At 51.8% G+C, this 23346-nt stretch overlaps 2 protein-coding genes across 2 annotated transcripts in view; one reads left to right on the top strand and one right to left on the bottom strand.

The window, feature by feature from the left end:
- LOC119969170 (DENN domain-containing protein 3-like) overlaps positions 1-2325 on the top strand; it is a 112616-nt gene extending 110291 nt beyond the window's left edge. The window contains exon 22 of the mRNA XM_038802406.1: positions 1908-2325. Within this exon, the coding sequence (XP_038658334.1) occupies positions 1908-2099 (192 nt within the window). The 3' untranslated portion in view covers positions 2100-2325. The remainder of the gene's footprint in view (positions 1-1907) is intronic.
- Positions 2326-12601: 10276 nt separating this feature from the next.
- The window catches only part of LOC119969756 (elongation factor 1-alpha 2), a 48607-nt gene continuing 37862 nt past the window's right edge, over positions 12602-23346 (bottom strand). Inside the window, exons 6-8 of the mRNA XM_038803801.1 lie at positions 16288-16544; positions 15593-15827; positions 12602-12945 (exon numbers count right to left, since the gene is read on the bottom strand). Coding sequence (XP_038659729.1) covers positions 12815-12945; positions 15593-15827; positions 16288-16544 — 623 coding nt within the window. The 3' untranslated portion in view covers positions 12602-12814. The remainder of the gene's footprint in view (positions 12946-15592; positions 15828-16287; positions 16545-23346) is intronic.

Below are 23346 nucleotides of genomic sequence, written 5' to 3' on the forward strand. Positions count from 1 at the left end.
CCCTCATCTCAATCGGACCCCAAATCCCACACTGCCGCCAACAGTAATCTAACCTGAACCCCAAAACTAAAGCCTAAACTGCAGCTAAACCTGGTCACTGGGTGATCATTTGGTTCAGGAGCTGAGGACCTCCTCTGAGGTGTGCGAGAGAATGTTGAGAGACCGTCTATCATTGCCTAGGCCAGTCAGATCTCCCTTGCAGAGCGCAGCAATGATCCTCCCGGGCTCTACCTTGCCTCACTGGCCCTAGTCTGGAGATATACACATGTATACAATGGGTTTGCCTCCAGGTTTTGAGATTGCGTCCAGGCAGGAACAGAGCAGCAGGTGGGAGTTCAACCTCCGGAGCATTCCTGTAATCCATTCGAGCCAAACAATCCATGTTTATTCTCCTCAATCCCATGAGCTGCTCCTGTCACCTTTATTCCCCTTTCAGTCAACTACCAAACCTAATGTTACAGCTCCTGACCTCACTACAACCTTGGTTCAGACAGGGACAAAGGAGCTGAACTCAAAGAGCTGAGGTTAAAGTGAATTCCCCTTGATATTACGGCCACATTTGATCAAGTATGGCAACAAGGGGCCTGAGCAAAACTGCCGTCAATGGGAATCAGGGTGAAACCCTCCACTGGTTTGAGTCATATTTCATTGGTATGTGCTAAGATTGTGCTAGAGTTGTGGTTGTTGGAGGTCAGTCATCTAAGTCCCAGGATATCACTGCAGAGGTTTCTCAGGGTAGTGACCTCAGCCCAACCATCTTCAGCTGCTTCATCAACGACCTTCTTTCCATCATAAGGTCAGACGTGGGGATGTTCGCTGATGATTTGCACAATGTTCAGCACCATTCGCAACCTCCTCAGATATCCCCTTGATGTCCAATAACATGCCCCAGTGCAGCAAGATATGGACAACATCAGGCTTTGGCTGATAAGTGGCAAGTAACATTCAGATCGCACAAATATCAGGCAAGGACTATCTCCACAAAAGTGAATCGAACCACCTCCCCTTGATATCCACCTACATTGTCATCGGCTGAATCCCCCACCATAAACATTCTCAGAGTTACCATTGACCGAACTGGCATTGCCAAAAAAAAGATTGTGGCTACAATAGCCGGTCAGAGGCTGGGAATGCCGAATAGAGTAACTCACCTCCTGACTCCCAAAAGCCTTTCCACGATTGATAAAGTGCAAGTCCGGAGGAGTGTGAATAAGTGTGGTTCTAATAACACTCAAGAACCTTGACACCATCCAGCACAAAACAGCCTTCTTGTTTGGAACCCCATCCACCACCGTCAACATTCACTGCCTCCACCATCGACGCGCAGTGCCAGCCGTGTGTACCATCTACAAGATGCACTGCAGGAACTCACCAAGACTCCTTCGGCAGCACCTTCCAAACACAGGCACCTCTATCACCTGGAGGGACAAGGTCAGCAGGTGGAAGGGGAGCGGAGAATGCTCGAGGAACCAAATGGCCTACTCCTTCTCCTAATTCGTGAATTTGTATTAATACTATCTCCTGCAGGCTTCCCTCCGCGTCAGGTTGGCGTGCAGTTGGAAGAGGAACCTGTAGGTGGTGGTGTTCCCATACTCTTGCTGCCCTTCTCCTTCTTGGCAGTTAGAGAGAGAGTCGGTGGAATCTTTTCATTCTGTGCAATGTTGAAGTCCATTGCTTAACTTAATTTCTATAAATACCTGCTGCACTATTTTATTGTAATTAAATCTCTTATCTGGTGTACACACACACCAAAAACAAGCTGATGATGTTATAAAGGGTTTGTCGATGGTTGGTGTGTGTCTGCTGTCTCTGCTCCGTGGTGCGGAACCTTGCTGTCTCTATACACTGTCCATGAACTGGAACTCTGACTAACGCTGACCTCTGTCTCTCCCACTGCCCATCCCCAGGTCTGGGTCGGAGGGGGAGTGACGACTGACAAGACCAAGGGACGGATTTACATTGTCAACTTGGAGAAGTATGCGCTGGAGAAAGAATTGGAGGCACCTTGTGGGGCCATCGGTTCCCTGTGCTCAGCTGAGGATCGGTACGTGCTGAGTGGGACACAGGACAGCAAGGCTGTGATCTGGAAGGTGGACTGAGGAGTTACATACTGACTGAGGGGTACAGAGCCACCACTGTCCTGTCGGGGTGCCTTGGATAATTTGTTTTGTCACACTGCTTTGGGCCATGTTGGATGGGCTTCAATGTTCTCTGCCTCTGTCCCTCTCCTTTCACCAGGGGTTGAGGGGCGATTGTTGTAGCAACAGTAACTGAGTTTACCCTTCCACTGCCCTTGCCACTGTTCCCCCCCCCTCCCCCCCCCCCCCCCCCACCTCCACACCCCCAGGAGATCCTCCATGTTGTAATTTTCCCCCTCCTCCCTCCCTCAGAGAAAGTCAGACCACACGCCATGGGATCAAAGGAGTTGTTTGTCAGCTGACCCCTGGCCCAGGAGAGGTAAGTGTCCAGAGATCTCCTGTAGCTGGAACCAAGCATCAGGGTGATCGTTGCAAGAGGGGGAATCAACCGGGAATAAAAAGTCATTAACATTCTTTTGTATTTAATCTTATTTAAACAATGGCTTAATGCACAATGAAACCTGTGTTCTGTGTTGATTGTTCTCGAGAGCAACAGTACCAGAATTATCTGGTCCATCTCCCTCTCAGCGCCGACTTCTGTGGCGCCTTTTCTCCCCTACCTTCACTTCACTGCACACACTCGATTGGACAGAGTCTCTGAATGGGAACCTAAAGGACAAAATGAGTCTGAAATCTTCCAATTGTAGCCTGTCATCAAAAAGGCTCCCTTCTCAAACTCTGAGGCAACACATCTCCCTCATTTCATTCACTCAGTATTCTAAAAGATGAAAGATTTTACCTGTGTGGTGATCTCTACCACTGTATATATGTGTGTGCTTGCATTAGGGGATGTATGACAGTACCTGTATTGCTGGTAAGCCCCTGCCGGCTAGGCAGGCTCCCTCAGGGAGCAGTATAAATATTCATAAGCTTCCCTGAGATGCCATTCTACAGCTGCAGCCAGAGGAATAGCATCTCACTGTAATAAAGCCTCTCTTGTACCGTATCGAGTCTTTTGTGTGCAATTGTTAGCGGCACAATTTATTACAGTGAGATTTCCAACATCATGGACATCAGAATCAAGCCTGATCGCCTGCAGCTGGATCCGCAGTCGCCACACGCCAGGAAAGACTTTAACCACTGGCTGGCTGTTTTCGAGGCCTATATCTCCTCAGCGTCGGAGGCTCAGAATGTACACAAGGCTGAGCTCCAGCATGTTCCCGCTGATTCAGGACGCGCCTACCTACGCCTGGGCCATGGATTTGCTCAAAGAGAATTACGCTCAATCGACGAACACTCTGTTTGCGAGACATGTACTCTCCACTCGCGTTCAACAACCAGATGAGTCGATTGAGGACTTAAGGCGGGCCCTTATCCCTCTAGTACGGGACTGCGACTGCCAGGCCGTCTCGGCCACGGAACATTCGAATCTAGTCATGCGGGATGCATTTGTAACGGGTATCGCATCGGACCCCATGCGGCAACGACTCGATCTTGCGGCAACAAAGACCTTAGCGCTCTCAATGACGGCCGCTTCCCGTAATGTGCAATCCTACCCCGCCAGCCACACGGCCCACCCATCCTACCCCTCGTGGACCCAGCAAGCGACCCCCCCCCCCCCCCGACTGGGGCCGCTCCCGCGCAGTATGCCTGCGCTGCTTGCCGCACCACGCACCCTGAGGGTCCCCGCTGCTACTTCTGCGGTCAGCAGAAGCACCCCCGCCAGCGCTGCCCGGCCCGCATGTGAGCTGCAGGTCTTGCAGCAAGAAAGGCCACTATGCAGCGGTGTGTCAGTCCCGCGCAGTTGCCGCTATTGCGCCCGAACTCCCCCCCTCGCCTCAGCCGATCGCGCAATGGGCCCCGCCGTCCGCTGTCCCCGGGGCCACGTGCGATCAGTGGGCGCCGCCATCTTTCGCCGCCCCCGCCGTGTGCACACCATGGGCGCCGCCATCTTGCCCCGCCCCCACAACGTGCGTTCCATGGTCGCCGCCATCTTCTTCCCCGCAGGTACTCCAGACACCGCCATTTTGTCCTCCCCTCGGAACTGGACCACGGGACCCGGGTCGCTGACGCTACTCATCGGACTCTTCGGTTGATCGCCCGCTACTCGCCTCCATGACGCTCGACCAATCCCGTCCTCGCAACCTGGCCACCGCTTCTACGACGGTGCTTGTCAACGGCCACGCGACCTGCCTCATCGACTCCGGGAGCACCGATAGCTTCATCCATCCGGACACGGTAAGGCGCTGCTCCCTCGCGGTCCATCCCGCCAACCAGCGGGACTCCCTGGCCTCCGGATCCCACTCTGTCCCGATCCGGGGCTTCTGTCTGGTCAAACTCACCGTACAGGGCGTTGAATTCAACCGTTTCCGCCTGTATGTTCTCCCCAACCTCTGTGCGACACTTTTACGGGGCCTGGATTTCCAATGTAACCTCCAGAGCCTCACCCTCAAATTCAGCGGACCCCTACCCCCACTCACTGTTTGCGGCCTCACGACCCTCAAGGTTGACCCTCCCTCCCGCTTTGCCAATCTGACTGTAGATTGCAAGCCCGTCGCCACCAGGAGCAGACGGTACAGCGCCCAGGACAAGGCCTTCATCAGGTCCGAGATGCAGCGGCTGCTTCGGGAGGGTATTATCGAGGCCAGCAACAGTCCCTTGGAGAGCCCAGGTGGTGGTGGTTAAAACTGGGGAGAAGCACAGGATGGTCGTGGACTACAGCCAGACCATCAACCGGTACACGCAGCTCGACGCGTACCCCCTCCCGCGCATATCTGATATGGTCAATCAGATTGCACAGTACCGGGTCTTCTCAACAATTGACCTGAAATCCGCCTACCACCAGCTCCCCATCCATAAATCGGACCGTCCCTACACTGCCTTTGAGGCGGACGGTCGCCTCTATCAATTCCTTAGGGTTCCCTTCAGCGTCACTAATGGGGTCTCGGTCTTCCAAAGGGAGATGGACCGAATGGTTGATCGGTACGGACTGCGGGCCACGTTTCCGTACTTAGACAATGTCACCATCTGCGGCCATGACCAGCAGGACCACAACGCCAACCTTGATAAATTTCTCCACACCGCCACTCTCCTCAACCTCACTTATAACAAGGAGAAGTGAATGTTCCGCACAGACCGCTTAGCTATCCTCAGCTACGTAGTCCAAAACGGACTACTGGGGCCCGATCCCGACCGCATGCGCCCCCTCATGGAGCTTCCCCTCCCCCACTGCCCCAAGGCCCTCAAACGCTGCCTGGGGTTCTTTTCTTACTACGCCCAGTGGGTCCCACAATACGCAGACAAGGCCCGCCCACTTATCCAGCCCACACAATTTCCCCTCACGGCCGAGGCACAACAGGCCTTCGCCCGTATTCGCTCAGACATAGCCAAGGCCGGGATGCACGCAGTAGATGAGACACTGCCTTTACAAGTAGAGAGCGACGCTTCAGATGTCGCCCTTGCCGCCACTCTAAACCAGGCAGATAGATCCGTGGCATTCTTTTCCCGCACCCTCCATGCCTCCGAAATCCAACACTCCTCTGTTGAAAAGGAGGCCCAGGCAATCGTTGAAGCGGTGCAGCACTGGAGGCATTACCTGGCCGGCAGGAGATTCACTCTCATCACTGACCAACGGTCGGTAGCCTTCATGTTCAATAACACACAGCGGGGCAAGATCAAAACCGACAATATCTTGCGGTGGAGAATCGAGCTCACCACCTATAATTACGAGATCTTGTATTGCCCCGGCAAGCTCAACGAACCCCCAGACGCCCTCTCCCGAGGTACATGTGCCAGCGCACAAGTGAACCAGCTCCGTGCCTTGCACGAGAGCCTTTGCCATCCGGGGGTCACTCGCTTGTACCATCTGGTCAAAGCCCGCAATCTGCCCTACTCCATCGAGGAAGTACGGACAGTCACCAGAGACTGCCAGGTCTGTGCTGAGTGCAAGCCGCACTTCTACCGGCCAGACCATGCGTGCCTGGTGAAAGCGTCCCGCCCCTTTGAACGCCTCAGCGTGGATTTCAAAGGGCCCCTCCCCTCCACCGACCGCAACACCTACATCCTTAGTGTGGTCGATGAATTCTCTAGGTTCCCCTTCGCCATCCCATGCCCGGATATGACGTCTGCCACCGTCATCAAGGCCCTCGATTCCATATTTGCTCTTCGGTTTCCCCGACTATATCCACAGTGACAGGGGATCCTCGTTCATGAGCGATGAGCTGCGTCAGTTCCTGCTCAGCAGGGGTATCGCCTCCAGCAGGACGACCAGCTACAACCCCCGGGGAAACGGGCAGGTAGAGAGGGAGAATGGGACGGTTTGGAGGGCCGTCCAGCTGGCCCTACGGTCCAGGAACCTCCCAGCCGCTCGCTGGCAGCAGGTCCTCCCTGACGTGCTCCATTCCATTCGGTCAATGCTGTGCACCGCAACTAACAGTACACCCCATGAACGTGTTTTTGCCTTCCCTAGGAAGTCTACATCCGGGGTGTTGCTCCCGACTTGGCTTGCTGCCCCAGGGCCAGTCCTTCTTCGTAGGCATGTCAGGCTCCACAAGGCAGACCCTCTGGTGGACAAGGTACGCCTGCTCCACGCGAACCCCCAGTATGCCTACGTGGAGTTCCCCGACGGCTGCCAGGATACAGTCTCGCTCAGGGACCTGGCTCCCTCGGGTTCCGATCCCACGCCCACACTCCTCCCTACCCACGCGCCACCCTCCTTTTCCCCGGCGCCCCCGAATTCAGCCCCACCAGGTCCATCCCTCGTTCCCCTGCCCGCACTAGAGGACATGGAAGATTTCGGCTCGCTCCCGGAGTCATCCCGCCACTGGCCAGCACCAACACCGCCAGCACCAACACCGCCAACACCGACACCGCCAGCACCGACACCGCCAGCCCCAACACCGCCAGCACCAACACCGCCAGCACCGACACCGCCAGCCCCAACACCGCCAGCACCAACACCGCCAGCACCGACACCGCCAGCACCAACACCGCCAGCACCAACACCGCCAGCACCAACACCGCCAGCACCTGCACCGTCGACGCCGACACCCCCTGTGCAGACATCGCCACCACTGCTGCGTCGCTCACAACAGAACGTCCGACCGCCGGTCCGACTCAACCTGTGACGGGCACAGGGTTGCCCGATGGACTCGTGGTTCCTTCCCCCCCCCCCCCCCCCCCCCCCCCCCCCCACCTCTGTAATTATATAATTTTGATGTATTATAGTTTCACGTCATCCCCGCCGGACTCATTTTTTACAGGGGATGAATGTGGTGATCCCTACCACTGTATATATGTGTGTGCTTGCATTAGGGGATGTGTGGCAGTACCTGTATTACAGGTTTGCTGGTGGGCCCCTGCCGGCTAGCTCCGCCCACAGGGAGCAGTATAAATATTCATAAGTTTCCCTGAGATGCCATTCTACAGCTGCAGCCAGAGGAATAGCATCTCACTGTAATAAAGCCTCTCTTGTACCGTATTGAGTCTTTTGTGTGCAATTGTTAGCGCCACAACCTGCAGGTCCACAAATGGCGAGGAGTGACAGGATGAGAGCTACACACAGGAAACATTTCATGGACATGAGTAAAGGACAAGGAAACAATTATTTTTTTCTCTTCATTGAGTCATCCTGCTAAATGAGGGGTTCAGAACAGGGGGCCATAGAAGATTCTTCACAGAGTTGAGAAGCCATGTTGTGGCTGTTTGAGAAAGAAGCCCTTCATCCAACATTAGACTGGAGATGTTGAAGGAGAAAGGGGTTGAGAATATTGTGGATGGATCAGTAAATGTGTTCAAAACTATTTGCTTGTGTGGAGGGTAAAGCGTGATATAGATAGGATGGGCCGAATGTTGTCTGTCTATGCTGTTAAATATTCTCATTTGAGGAGCAAAGAGCGTTAACTACAGGTAAAAGGAAGGCCCACAGGATCATCTCTATCCCCGGTGACAGAAAAGGAACCATCCTTTTCTGAATTTTAGCTGTATTCAGGTAACCAGATCGATCACTGTGCAAAAATACCTGACAATTTCTGAAAAAACATTCCAATACCCACAGAGCCTCCAGCTACATTTTCTTTGTGTTGCTTTCAGTTCCCTGTGACAGGATATATATCCTGCACTGTTACTGTTCAATCCTGAAGAGTTGTCAATTCATTAAAACCCCGTGCTGTACCTGTCCTGGGAGTGTTTGATGGGGACAGTGTAGAGGGAGCTTTACTCTGTATCTAACCCCGTGCTGTACCTGTCCTGGGAGTGTTTGATGGGGACATGTAGAGGGAGCTTTACTCTGTATCTAACCCCGTGCTGTACCTGTCCTGGGAGTGTTTGATGGGGACAGTGTAGAGGGAGCTTTACTCTGTATCTAACCCCGTCCTGTATCTGTCCTGGGAGTGTTTGATGGGGACATGTAGAGGGAGCTTTACTCTGTATCTAACCCCGTGCTGTACCTGTCCTGGGAGTGTTTGATGGGGACAGTGTAGAGGGAGCTTTACTCTGTATCTAACCCCGTGCTGTACCTGTCCTGGGAGTGTTTGATGGGGACAGTGTAGAGGGAGCTTTACTCTGTATCTAACCCCGTGCCGTACCTGCCCTGGGAGTGTTTGATGGGGACAGTGTAGAGGGAGCTTTACTCTGTATCTAACCCCGTCCTGTATCTGTCCTGGGAGTGTTTGATGGGGACAGTGTAGAGGGAGCTTTACTCTGTATCTAACCCCGTGCTGTACCTGTCCAGGGGGTGTTTGATGGGGACAGTGTAGAGGGAGCTTTACTCTGTATCTAACCCCGTCCTGTATCTGTCCTGGGAGTGTTTGATGGGGACAGTGTAGAGGGAGCTTTACTCTGTATCTAACCCCGTGCCGTACCTGCCCTGGGAGTGTTTGATGGGGACAGTGTAGAGGGAGCTTTACTCTGTATCTAACCCCGTCCTGTATCTGTCCTGGGAGTGTTTGATGGGGACAGTGTAGAGGGAGCTTTACTCTGTATCTAACCCCGTGCCGTACCTGCCCTGGGAGTGTTTGATGGGGACAGTGTAGAGGGAGCTTTACTCTGTATCTAACCCCGTGCTGTACCTGTCCTGGGAGTGTTTGATGGGGACAGTGTAAAGGGAGCTTTACTCTGTATCTAACCCCGTCCTGTATCTGTCCTGGGAGTGTTTGATGGGGGTTGTGCGGAGAGAGCTTTACTCTGTATCTAACCCCGTGCTGTACCTGTCCTGGGAGTGTTTGATGGGGACAGTGTAGAGGAAGCTTTACTCTGTATCTAACCCCATGCTGTACCTGTCCTGGGAGTGTTTATTTGAAAAACAAAGTAACTCAGTAAGTAACAGAACAATGTCAATGAGAATGATGCATCTGACTGCAGTCATTTGCCAGTTTGTTGAAATCAGGTGTCAAGTTGCTTGTGCTGATCCTTAACACTGACAGAAGCACAGCCCGGCCGAGTCAACCATAAAAACGCGCGCAGTGGGGTGGATGAGTGGGGCTACCTTATTGGTCGGTTTAGTTGGGTGTGCGACCAATAGGAGTCCAGGTTACAAACAATAATAAGGCTTATTGTTTGTAACCTGGACTCCTATTGGTCGCACACCCAACTAAACCGACCAATGAGACAGCCCCACTCATCCACCCCACTACGCGCGTTTTTATGCGGCCCGCCAATGAGGTGCCCGGAATCATAACCGGCATTTTTGAAAAGCCGCCGGGGAAAAGCCGCTGAAGTAAATGCGCTTATTCAATAAGTGCATTTACTTCAGCGGCTTTTCCCCGGCGGCTTTGCGGGCCGCATAAAAACCTTTGTCGGGCCGCATGCGGCCCGCGGGCCGTAGTTTGCCCACCCCTGGTGTAGAAGGAGCTTTACTCTGTATCTAGCCCCGTGCTGTACCTGTCCTGGGAGTGTTTGATGGGGACAGTGTAGAGGGAGCTTTACTCTGTATCTAACCCCGTGCTGTACCTGTCCTGGGAGTGTTTGATGGGGACAGTGTAGAGGGAGCTTTACTCTGTATCTAGCCCCGTGCTGTACCTGTCCTGGGAGTGTTTGATGGGGACAGTGTAGAGGGAGCTTTACTCTGTATCTAACCCCGTGCAGTACCTGTCCTGGGAGTGTTTGATGGGGACAGTGTAGAGAGAGCTTTACTCTGTATCTAACCCCGTGCTGTACCTGTCCTGGGAGTGTTTGATGGGGACAGTGTAGAGGGAGCTTTGCTCTGTACCTAACCCCGTGCTGTACCTGTCCTGGGAGTGTTTGATGGGGGCAGTGCGGAGAGAGCTTTACTCTGTATCTAACCCTGTGCTGTACCTGTCCTGGGAGTGTTTGATTGGGACAGTGTAGAGGGAGCTTTACTCTGTATCTAACCCCGTGCTGTTCCTGTCCTGGGAGTGTTTGATGGGGGACAATGTAGAGGAAGCTTTACTCTGTATCTAACCCCGTGCTGTACCTGTCCTGGGAGTGTTTGATGGGGACAGTGTAGAGGGAGCTTTACTCTGTATCTAACCCCGTGCTGTACCTGTCCTGCGAGTGTTTGATGGGGACAGTGTAGAGGGAGCTTTACTCTGTATCTAACCCCGTGCTGTACCTGTCCTGGGAGTGTTTGATGGGGACAGTGTAAAGGGAGCTTTACTCTGTATCTAACCCCGTCCTGTATCTGTCCTGGGAGTGTTTGATGGGGGTTGTGCGGAGAGAGCTTTACTCTGTATCTAACCCCGTGCTGTACCTGTCCTGGGAGTGTTTGATGGGGACAGTGTAGAGGGAGCTTTACTCTGTATCTAACCCCGTGCTGTACCTGTCCTGGGAGTGTTTGATGGAGACAGTATAGAGGGAGCTTTACTCTGTATCTAACCCCGTGCTGTACCTGTCCTGGGAGTGTTTGATGGGGACTGTGTAGAGGGAGCTTTACTCTGTATCTAACCCCGTGCTGTACCTGCCCTGGGAGTGTTTGATGGGGACTGTGTAGAGGGAGCTTTACTCTGTATCTAACCCCGTGCTGTACCTGCCCTGGGAGTGTTTGATGTGGACTGTGTAGAGGGAGCTTTACTCTGTATCTAACCCCGTGCTGTACCTGTCCTGGGAGTGTTTGATGGGGACAGTGTAGAGGGAGCTTTACTCTGTATCTAACCCCGTGCTGTACCTGTCCTGGGAGTGTTTGATGGGGACAGTGTAGAGGGAGCTTTACTCTGTATCTAACCCCGTGCTGTACCTGCCCTGGGAGTGTTTGATGGGGACTGTGTAGAGGGAGCTTTACTCTGTATCTAACACCGTGCTGTACCTGTCCTGGGAGTGTTTGATGGGGGTAGTGCCGAGAGAGCTTTACTCTGTATCGACAGCACAGAAATACGCCATGCGATCGAAATGGTTGATGTTGGTGTATTTGCTCCAAACAAGTCTCCTCACACCCCCCTTTCATCTCAGCCATTCAGCATCTCCTTCTATTCCCTTCCCTCTCATGTGTTAACTGAGCTTCCCCATAATGCTCTGTAGCAGCAAGTACCATATTCCACACCAAGGTGTCACAAATGCCCATCTTCGTGCTTATTTCATTTCATTTTCCTTTTTCATTTCATTGGTACTGAGACCAGATTTTTATTTCTAAAAGTTGTTTTTGGTAAACTGATTTCAAGTTGCTCAAACTGCACAGATGGCATTTAACCTCTCCGTTTACAGGATTCTGAGTGAGATAACAGGAAGGCAACCTGTCATCACATGGGGTTAAACTGGTCATGGGACACTGATGAGACTGGGGGGATTGATATTCCCAAAACTATGCTGAATACACACCCCCTTTTGCATCCTGTAGAGGGCCATGAACTAGGAGCGGCCGCTTCTGGAGTACTGCGTGCAGTTCTGGTCACCACATTATAGGAAGGATGTGGAAGCTTTGGAAAGGGTTCAGAGGAGATTTACTAGGATCTTGCCTGGTATGGAGGGAAGGTCTTACGAGGAAAGGCTCAGGGACTTGTGGTTGTTTTCGTTAGAGAGGAGAAGGCTGAGAGGTGACTTAATAGAGACATATAAGATAGTCAGAGGGTTAGATAGGGTGGACAGTGAGAGTCTTTTTCCTCGGATGGTGATGACCAACATGAGGGGACATAGCTTTAAATTGAGGGGTGATAGATATAGGACAGATGTCAGAGGCAGTTTCTTTACTCAGAGAGTAGTAGGGGTGTGGAACGCCCTGCCTGCAACAGTAGTAGACTCGCCAACTTTAAGGGCATTTAAGTGGTCACTGGATAGACATATGGATGAAAATGGAATAGTGTAGGTCAGATAGGCTTCAGATGGTTTCACAGGTCGGCGCAACATCGAGGGCCGAAGGGCCCGTACTGCGCTGTAATGTTCTATGTTCTATTCTATGTTCTATGAGAGTAACTGGTCTGTACTCTTGTTCTGTTGCATTGAACGTTTTTCCTTTTGACTCAACCTGTTCAGCTCGCTGGGGAATCCTTTCCGGACTGTGGAATATAACCCTTAATCCTGGTTTGTCAAATCAGAAGCGTTAATATTCTCAAGAAAGCAGACGCGGAGGCAGTGGAGTTTGTGTGGGTTGCATTGTTTATTGATAAAACTAACTGGGTACCTCACAACTGCTAAGACATGCTTTTCCTCTTAAAAAACTTCCATTGGACTTTAATAGTTAACATCCAGTCGTTTACCAATGAACTTTGACAAGCAGATGTACAGAAATGCCCTTTAGGGGCAGGGTGGATTTTGAGTGGTGTTGGTTTTGTGGTCTTGGGGCATCCGATTCATTTGCTCTGAGCTTTCTGAGCCTTCTGTGCAGACTTGGTGACCTTCCCAGCACTGGCAGCTTTCTTCTCCACGTTCTTAATGACGCCCACAGCAACAGTCTGTCTCATGTCACGAACTGCGAAACGGCCTGGAAATCCAGATGGAGTTAGTCAGATTTAGATCAGGGTAAGTGATGAGAGGGCTGCTGGAGGGGACGAGTTCCACAAACACCAGCAATGACTCAGTCAGTAACCCGCTCACCCATTACACAGGAAGGTAGAGGGTTCAAGAACCACCTCGGTGTGACTCGAGAATATAATCAGGACACGCAATTCAGCACTGAGCGAGTGCCGCACTGTCAGAGGGTCAGTACTGAGGGAGTGTCGCACTGTCAGAGGGTCAGTACTGAGGGAGTGCCGCACTGTCAGAGGGTCAGTACTGAGGGAGTGCCGCACTGTCAGAGGGTCAGTACTGAGGGAGTGCTGCACTGTCAGAGGGTCAGTACTGAGGGAGTGCTGTACTGTCAGAGGGTCAGTACTGAGGGAGGGCCGCACTGTCAGAGGGCCAGTACTGAGGGAGTGCTGCACTGTCAGAGGGTCAGTACTGAGGGAGTGCTGCACTGTCAGAGGGTCAGTACTGAGGGAGTGCTGCACTGTCAGAGGGTCAGTACTGAGGGAGTGCTGCACTGTCAGAGCGTCAGTACTGAGCGAGTGCCGCACTGTCAGAGGGTCAGTACTGAGGGAGTGCCGCACTGTCAGAGGGTCAGTACTGAGGGAGTGCTGCACTGTCAGAGGGTCAGTACTGAGGGAGTGCCACACTGTCAGAGGGTCAGTACTGAGGGAGTGCTGCACTATTAGAGGGTCAGTACTGAGGCAGTGCTGCACTGTCAGAGGGTCAGTACTGAGGGAGTGCTGCACTGTCAGAGTGTCAGTACTGAGGGAGTGCCGCACTGTCAGAGGGTCAGTACTGAGGGAGTGCCGCACTGTCAGAGGGTCAGTACTGAGGGAGCGCCGCACTGTCAGAGGGTCAGTACTGAGGAAGTGCTGCACTGTCAGAGGGTCAGTACTGTGGGAATGCCGCACTGTCAGAGGGTCAGTACTGAGGGAGTGCTGCACTGTCAGAGGGTCAGTACTGAGGGAGTGCTGCAATGTCAGAGGGTCAGTACTGAGGGAGCGCCGCACTGTCAGAGGGTCAGTACTGAGGGAGTGCTGCACTGTCAGAGGGTCAGTACTGAGGGAGTGCTGCACTGTCAGAGGGTCAGTACTGAGGGAGTGCTGCACTGTCAGAGGGTCAGTACTGAGGGAGTGCCGCACTGTCAGAGGGTCAGTACAGAGGGAGTGCTGTACTGTCAGAGGGTCAGTACTGAGGGAGTGCCGCACTGTCAGAGGGTCAGTACTGAGGGAGTGCCGCACTGTCAGAGGGTCAGTACTGAGGGAGTGCTGCACTGTCAGAGGGTCAGTACTGAGGGAGTGCCGCACTGTCAGAGGGTTAGTACTGAGGGAGTGCTGCACTGTCAGAGGGTCAGTACTGAGGGAGTGCTGCACTGTCAGAGGGTCAGTACTGAGGGAGTGCCGCACTGTCAGAGGGTCAGTACTGAGGGAGTGCCACACTGTCAGAGGGTCAGTACTGAGGGGGTGCTGCACTGTCAGAGGGTCAGTACTGAGGGAGTGCCGCACTGTCAGAGGGTCAGTACTGAGGGAGTGCTGCACTGTCAGAGGGTCAGTAGTGAGGGAGTGCCGCACTGTCAGAGGGTCAGTACTGAGGGAGTGCTGCATTGAAACAGGTGCTTTGTATTGGATGAGGTATTACGCTGCGGCTCCTTTCTGCTTTCTCAGCTCAGTATAAAAGCGTTTGCATTCAGAACCAGGATTCATCCCTTTGTTGTAGCCAATATTTCTCACGTACACTGTTTGGAATGTTATTCTCATATTGCTGTTTGTGAGAGCCTACCCTGCTCAAATTGGTTGTAATGTTCCTACAAAATCTGGCCGATAGAGTTTAACATGGATAATTGTGAGGTTGAAGAATAAAATTGCAACTTATTATCTGGAGAGAAACTTCAGAATGCTTCAGTTTAGGGCAGCACCATTGCACAGTGGTTAGCACTGTTGCCTCATAGCTCCAGGGTCCCAGGTTCGATTCCTCGCTGGGTCACTGTCTGTGCGGAGTCTGCACGTCCTCCCCGTGTGTGCGTGGGTTTCCTCCGGGTGCTCCGGTTTCCTCCCACAGTCCAAAGATGTGCAGGTTAGGTGGATTGGCCATGCTAAATTGCCCTTCGTGTCCAAAAAGGTTAGGCGGGGTTACTGGGCTACGGGGATAGGGTGGAGGGGTGGGCTTAAGTGGGCTGCTCCTTCCAAGGGCTGGTGCAGACTCGATGGACCGAATGGCCACCTTCTGCACTGTAAATTCTATGATTGCATGTTTTCAAGAAGCACTTGCGACGAAGGGGATCGAAGGATATGGGGGGGGGGAAGACGGGATTAGGGTATTGAGTTGGGTAATCAGCCATGATCACAGTAAATGGCGGAGCCGGCTCAAAGGGCTGAATGGCCTCCTCCTGCACCTATTTTCTATATTTGTATGTCTACTCCTCCTAGTTCTAATGTTGTAGCGTAATCATATCAGATTAATCATTATTTCATTGAATGGCAGAGCAGACTTGATGGGCCAATTGGCCTGCTTCTGCTCCTACATCTTATGGTCTTATTATTTTGACCTTGACTATGTTTGAGAAGTATTTCATTGGCTGCAAATGGGATGTCCTGTGGTCTCTGTAACGACGCGTTAATACTCACCAAGGGGGGGATACTTGGAAAAGCTCTCCACACACATTGGTTTCCCGGGGGACATCTCCACAATGGCAGCATCCCCAGACTTTAGGGTTTTGGGGTTGTCCTCCAGCTTCTTGCCTGAACGACGGTCGATCTTTTCCTTCAGCTCTGCAAATTTGCAGGCGATATGGGCGGTGTGGCAATCAATCACAGGGGAGTAACCAGCACTGATCTGGCCAGGATGGTTCAGAATGATCACCTGGGGGATACACACACAGGTATCGTTAACTCTCCACTCAAAACTAAACAATACAAAATGTACAGTATGGTCCGGGTTCCTGCTCCACTCAAGCCTCCTCCTTTAATAGAGCGAAGGGAATCAGATGAGTAACACAAATAAGACATTTATTTATAATACAGACTATTTACAAAGAGTCCCAGCTGAACCTCACCGGCTCCTCTCTCTCTATCGGTTGGTTCCTATCTGGCTGACCTTTTATACAACAGGGTATCAGTCCTGTAGTTAGCGGGGGAGCTCGTACACCTCGAGCCTCACAGGGGAAACAATCAAGCCTGCCCCCTGTGTTCGGTGCAGGGCATTACACCTCCCACTTGCTTTGTTTCACCCTATCAGCTTATCCCTCTGCTCCTTTCCCCCTCGAGTGTTTATTCAGCTTCCCCCTGAAACCTCTGTGTTAATCACCTCAGCCACTACCCACCTGGGCAGTGAAGGTGCAGGCTTCCGTGGGAGGGTCGTTCTTGCTGTCTCCACATACATTGCCACGGCGGACGTCCTTGACCGACACATTCTTCACATTAAAGCCCACATTGTCACCGGGCATGGCCTCGGACAAGGCTTCGTGGTGCATCTCCACCGACTTCACCTCTGTAGTGATGTTGACTGGGGCGAAGGTCACCACCATGCCGGGTTTCAGCACGCCCGTCTCTACCCGGCCAACAGGAACTGTACCAATGCCTGCCAACAAACCGCAAATCCCAACAATGTTACCATATACAGTGCCAACTTTACATAAGAGAAGAATTTGAAAATTAGGGTTAGAGTTCTGGTTAGGAATAGGGTTAGGGATAAGGTTAGACTACGGGTTTGATGATAATTATGGACAGGGTTAGGATCAGTGCTGAGGGTATTCAGTGTTTAGAGGCTCAGTGCAGGGTCTCCACATTGAGGGAGGCTCCACATGGTGGGGGTGCTCCACGATCAGTGGGGGTCTCCAGTATGGGGGCATGGCTCTGCGATCGAGAGGCTCAGGGTTGGGGGCTTACATTTCTCTCTCATGGGGCGAGATTCTCCACTCCCCACGCCAGGTGGGAGAATCGCGGGAGGGCCGGGCGAATCACGACACGCCGCCCTGGCACCCCCCACGATTCTCCCACGCCCCCACCCCACCCCCAAAATGGCATGTCGCAGAATCGCCGCTCGCCGTTTTTCACGGCGACCGGCGATTCTCCGGCCCGGATGGGCCAAGCTGCCTGACGTTCCCGACCTGTTCACGCCAGCGGCAACCACACCTGGTCGCTGCCGGCGTGAACATAGAGCGAAAGGTACGTTTGGGGGCTGTGGGGGGCGGAGAGGATATTGAGCACCACGGCCGTGCTCGGGAGGGGACTGGCCCGCGATCGGTGCCCACCGATCGTCGGGCCAGCGTCTCCAAGAGATGCATTCTTTCCTCTCCACCGCCCCGCAAGATCAAGCCGCCATGTCTTGCGGAGCAGCGGAGCCGGCCAACCTGCGCATGCGGGCTGACATCACTTAGGCACCGCCGTCGAGTCATTCTCGGGGCGCCGCTTTGACGCAAGCGTCAAGGCCCGGCGGCCGAGTTTCTCACAACGCCGCTCCTAGCCCCCTGGGGGGGGGGGGGGCGGTGAATAGGGTGCGAGGAGCGGTCTCCGACGCCGTCGTGAAACTCGGCCGAGTTCACGACGGCCTTCCCGATGCCGCGCAGGAGCGGAGAATCGCACCCACGGTGTGGACTCAGATGCATGTTGCCCCTGGACATGCATTGCTCAGCAGCACATCAACAGCCGCTCATTCTAAAAACATGAGCCATTGGAATGGCTGGCTATTCCACTATGGAGACCATCACAGTCAAAGCTCAGTGCTTGCCCGTCCATGCCTGATGTTCAGCCATGGAATACTTTTCAGTAAGGATGACCCAATCATGATTCAGAGCAAAGTAAACAAGCTTGTCCCACTTTTTAGCCCAGGGGCCAATCTCTGAGCCTCCCCCCCCTCCAAAACCTAGTCATACCCTCCATGCCACCCCCATAGTCATTCACCCGCAATGGGCAGACCTCAGGAGCCATGTGAAGTTGTGAAAAATAAATTTCTAGTAATCTAATACTCTCACTCCTACATGCTTGACAGTGAAAAAAATCCCCTTCATAAAAGGCACCCAAATCTTTAAAATCAAAAGTACTTAATCTTTTATAAAAATAAATATCTATTTAACTAACCATATCAAAGACAATTAATCATTTAGTAGTTTCTCTAAGCCATCAGTCAAACCGTGAACTTAGAACCACCCAAGGTGCCACCTAATGGCAGGAAAAGGCCATTTGTATTTTCTTTTATTCCCTTTTCTTTTCGTGTACTTAATGATCTGTTGAGCTGCTTGCAGAAAAATACTTTTCACTGTACCTCGGTACACATGACAATAAACAAATCCATTCCAATCCAATTTAACCCTTCGGGTTGTACAAGTTATTTCCATTTGAATAGTATACTGTTTTTCTACTGGACAAGTTAATATTTTCCCACATTGTACTCCATCGACTAGATTTTGCTCACTCCTGGAGTCAGTCTATATGCCTTTACAGACTCTCAACCTCTTCTTGGATTGGATTGGATTGGATTTGTTTATTGTCACGTGTACCGAGGTACAGTGAAAAGTATTTTTCTGCAAGCAGCTCAACAGATCATTAGAAAAGGGAATTAAACAAAATTCAAGAAAATACATGAGAATACATAATAGGGCAACTCAAGATATACAATGTAACTACATAAGCATTGGCATCGGATGAAGCATACAGGGTGTAGTGTTAATGAGGTCAGTCCACAAGAGGGTCATTTAGGAGTCTGGTGACAGTGGGGAAGAAGCTGTTTTTGAGTCTGTTCGTGCGTGTTCTCAGACTTCTGAATCTCCTGCCCGATGGAAGAAGTTGGAAAAGTGAGTAAGCCGGGTGGGAGGGATCCTTGATAATGCTGCCCGCTTTCCCCCGGCAGCGGGAGGTGTAGATGGAATCAATGGATGGGAGGCAGGTTCGTGTGATGGACTGGGCGGTATTCACGACTCTCTGAAGTTCCTTGCGGTCCTGGGCCGAGCAGTTGCCATACCAGGCTGTGATGCAGCCCGATAGGATGCTTTCTATAGTGCATCTGTAAAAGTTGGTAAGGGTTAATGTGGACATGCCGAATTTCCTTAGTTTCCTGAGGAAGTATAGGCGCTGTTGTGCTTTCTTGGTGATAGCGTCGACTTGAGTGGACCAGGATAGATTTTTGGTGATGTGCACCCCTAGGAATTTGAAACTGCTAACTATCTCCACCTCGGCTCTGTTGATGCTGACAGGGGTGTGTACAGTACTTTGCTTCCTGAAGTCAATGACCAGCTCTTTAGTTTTGCTGGCATTGAGGGAGAGATTGTTGTCGTTACACCACTCCACTAGGTTCTCTATCTCCCTCCTGTATTCTGACTCGTCGTTATTCGAGATCCGGCCCACTATGGTCGTATCGTCAGCAAACTTGTAGATGGAGTTGGAACCAAGTTTTGCCACGCAGTCGGGTGTGTACAGGGAGTAGAGTAGGGGGCTAAGTACGCAGCCTTGCGGGGCCCCGGTATTGAGGACTATTGTGGAGGAGGTGTTGGTGTTCATTCTTACTGACTGTGGTAATTGTTGGTCTTGACAATTTACTTTCCTCTGTATTTTAGTGTCATTGGCAGATTTAGCTACCAGATATTCCGTCCCTTCAGTCAAGTCATTGAGATAGATTGTAAATACTTCAGGCCCCAGATCTCCACTGGTCACAGCTGTTGGGAAAACAATAATCATATCTTCACAACATGCATTTTTCTTTCAAAATGCAGAAGGATATTGTGTTGTTTGGACATTTGGATTGTTTTAACAAAAAGGTCATCAGTTCACCTTTGAACTTGGAGCAGCGATGTCTTTTCGATAAATCATCCGACACCCCCCCCCCCCCCCCCCCCCCCCCACCCCACCGGTATTTGAATTAGAACATAGAACATGCAGTGCAGAAGGAGGCCATTCGGCCCATCAAGTCTGCACCGACCCACTGAAGCCCTCACTTCCACCTTATCCCCGTGACTCAATAACCCCTCCTAACCTTTGTGGGCACAGAGGGCAATTTAACATGGCCAATCCACCTAACCTGCACGTCTTTGGGCTGTGGGAGGAAACAGGAGCACCCGGAGGAAACCCACGCAGACACGGGGAGAACGTGCAGACTCTGCACAGACAGTGACCCAGCGGGGAATCGAACCTGGGACCCTGGCTCTGTGAAGCCACAGTGCTATCCACTTCTGCTACCATGCTGCCCCCTGAAGGTGAAGAGCAGATTGTTTTTTTGCACTGCAAATTATTTAAATTGTTTTGGGGGGAAAACAGGTTCAAAAGCAAAGACCAGTGATTTAAGGAATCAGCTGAGAATCGTCTTCTCAGTGGAACTAGTCTATCGTTGGAAGCCTGGAGACTGAGACAAGAGGGATTGTTCCAGCTCTATGTTCTTCCCCACCACAAAGCTCTGGTGAGAACCTCCAGACATCTACTGGGAGCAGCAGCCCGTCTTCGCCCCAGGGGGCTCCAGATCGACAGTGTCAAGATCATTTAACTTTATCCTTTGGATAAAAGCAAATTACTGCGGATGCTGGAATCTGAAACAAAAGTGAAAATGCGGGAAAATGTCAGGTCTGGCAGAATCTGTGGGGAGAGGAAAGAACTAACGTTTCGAGTCCGATGACTCTTTGTTAAAGCTAACAGACAGAGAAATTGGGAAATATTTATACTGTGGAGTGAGAATGAAAGATGAGTCATAGCCACAGAAACCCAGGGAAACCGGGTGCTAATGGCCACAGAAACCCAGGGAAACCGGGCGCTAATGGCCACAGATACCCAGGGAAACCGGGCGCTAATGGCCACAGATACCCAGGGAAACCGGGCGCTAATAGCCACAGAAACCCAGGGAAACCGGGCGCTAATGGCCACAGATACCCAGGGAAACCGGGCGCTAATAGCCACAGAAACCCAGGGAAACCGGGTGCTAATGGCAGTCCCCAGAGAGAACAAAAGATGTGAAAGTCCAAACAGCAGAGAAACTAACATCTGAGGGTGAACTGTAGGTGTGGGGGGAGAAGTAGGGGGAAGCAAAGAGGAGAAAGGGTAAAGAAAGGTGGATAAGATGGGGGGTTAATGTATATTAAGAAAGACAAGAAAGAAAGAAATGGTAAAAGACAGTTATAAATGAAATGGGAAGGGCAGCACGGTGGTGCAGCCTCACGGCGCCGAGGTCCCAGGTTCGATCCCGGCTCTGGGTCACTGTCCGTGTGGAGTTTGCACATTCACCCCGTGTTCACCCCCACAACCCAAAAGATGTGCAGAGTAGGTAGATTGGCCACGCTAAATTGCCCCTTAATTGGAAAAAATGAATTGGGGACTCTAAATTTCTAAGAAAAAAAGATAAAAATATGAAATGGGATGAAAACTAATGGGTCGAGGTGGGGCTGATCATCTGAAGTTGTTGAATTCGATGTTCAGGCCGGAAGGCTGTAGCTGCCTAACTGGAAGACGAGATGTTGTTCCTCCAGTTTGCGTTGAGCTTCACTGGAACATTGCAGCAGGCCAAGAACAGACATGTGGGCATGGGAGCAGGGTCTTTTGTTAAAATGGCAAGCAACAGAAAGGTCAGGGTCCTGAATTCGCACAGACCGAAGATGCTCAGCAAAGCGATCACCCAGTCTGTGTTTGGTCTCTCCGATATAGAGGAGACCACATTGGGAGCAGCAGAATGCAAATTGGAAGAGATGCAAGTGAAACGCTGCTTAACCTGGAATGAGTGTTTTGGGCCTGGAATGTTAAGCATGGAAGAGGTAAAGGGGCAGGTGTTACACCTTCTGTGATTGCATGGGAAGGTGCCATGGGTGATGGGAGAGGAGTTGGGTATGGTGGAGGAGTGGACTAGATTGTCTCGGAGAGAACGGTCTCTGCGGAATGCTGACAGAGGGAGTGAAGGGAAGATGTGTTTGGTAGTGGCATCACGCTGGAGTTGGCGAAAATGGCGGAGGATTATGCTTTGCGTACGGAGGCTGGTGGGATGAAATGTGAGAACGAGGGGGACTCTATCCTTGTTCTGGGAGGGAGGGGAGGGGGCGAGGGTAGTGGCGCGGGAGATGGACCGCACACTGTTGAGGGCCCTGTCAACAACTGTAGGTGGGAAATCTACATATTATCCCCCCCATCTTTTCCACCTTTGCTTACCCTTTCTCCTCTTCGCTTCCCCCTTCCCCTCCCCCCACACCTACAGTTCATCCTCTGATGTTAGTTTCTCTGCTGTTTGACCTTTCACATCTTTTGTTCTCTCTGGGGACTGCCATTAGCACTCTTTCCCCTTGGTTTCTGTGGCCATTAGCACCCGGTTTCCCTGGGTTTCTGTGGCTATGACTCATCCTTCATTCTCACTCCACAGTATAAATATTTCCCACTTTGTCTGTTAGCTTTGACAAAGAGTCATCGGACTCGAAACGTTAGCTCTTTCGTCTCCCCACAGATTCTGCCAGACCTGAGATTTTCCAGCATTTTCTCTCCTTACCTTTATCCTTTATTTTATGAAGCCTATCTTCCAAGGCCCATCGCTGCAGAGACCTTGTGCATAATTTTCTCACTGTGTTGCACATCCATCTTGCAGCGCCTGATGCAATGTGGATTACACCCTTGTTGGGCAAGATCCAGATAATGATATTTAAATGAGCCATTCGCTCATTTTAATATCTCAATGCCGTATTCACCCAGCCCCTGGGAGTCGACAACCATGCCTTGTAGGCCCCAACTGGGCGTTGCTTAATCGTCGACCAGGTGCAATGGTACCTTGGGGGGGTGTCTCAGAGGCCATTAGAGCCCCCAGGATGGTCGGGTACAGAGAAGGGTATTATCCTGGCATTCTCTCTGGCACCCAGGCATCTTGGCACTGCCAACCTGGCACCCTGGCAGTGGAACCCTCACCGGATCTTTGAGGAGCCGGTCCTCCTGGCGACCTTAACTCCCCAGTGCTGGAAACCTTTCAAAGTGTAACCTCAACCCCCCCCAAGACCCAAAAATTCAGCTAAGTGCCGTTGAAACACCCACCAAATGTGTGAGATCATAGATTTTTATCATAGAATTTACAGTGCAGAAGGAGGCCATTCGGCCCATCGAGTCTGCACCGGCTCTTGGAAAGAGCACCCTACCCAAGGTCAACACCTCCCCCTATCCCAATAACCCACTAACCCCACCCAACACCAAGGGCAATTTTGGACTCTGAGGGCAATCTATCATGGCCAATCCACCTAACTTTCACATCTTTGGACTGTGGGAGGAAACCGGAGCACCCGGAAGAAACCCACGCACACACGGGGAGAATGTGCAGACTCCGCACAGTCAGTGACCCAAGCCGGAATCGAACCTGGGACCCTGGTGCTGTGAAGCCATTGTGCTAGCCACAATGCTACCGTGCTGCTCTGTGAACCGTACCCTGTATCTGTCTGTCCTTT

This window comes from Scyliorhinus canicula, chromosome 7 (genome assembly GCF_902713615.1).
Source record: "Scyliorhinus canicula chromosome 7, sScyCan1.1, whole genome shotgun sequence".
Classification (NCBI taxonomy): Eukaryota; Metazoa; Chordata; class Chondrichthyes; order Carcharhiniformes; family Scyliorhinidae; genus Scyliorhinus; species Scyliorhinus canicula.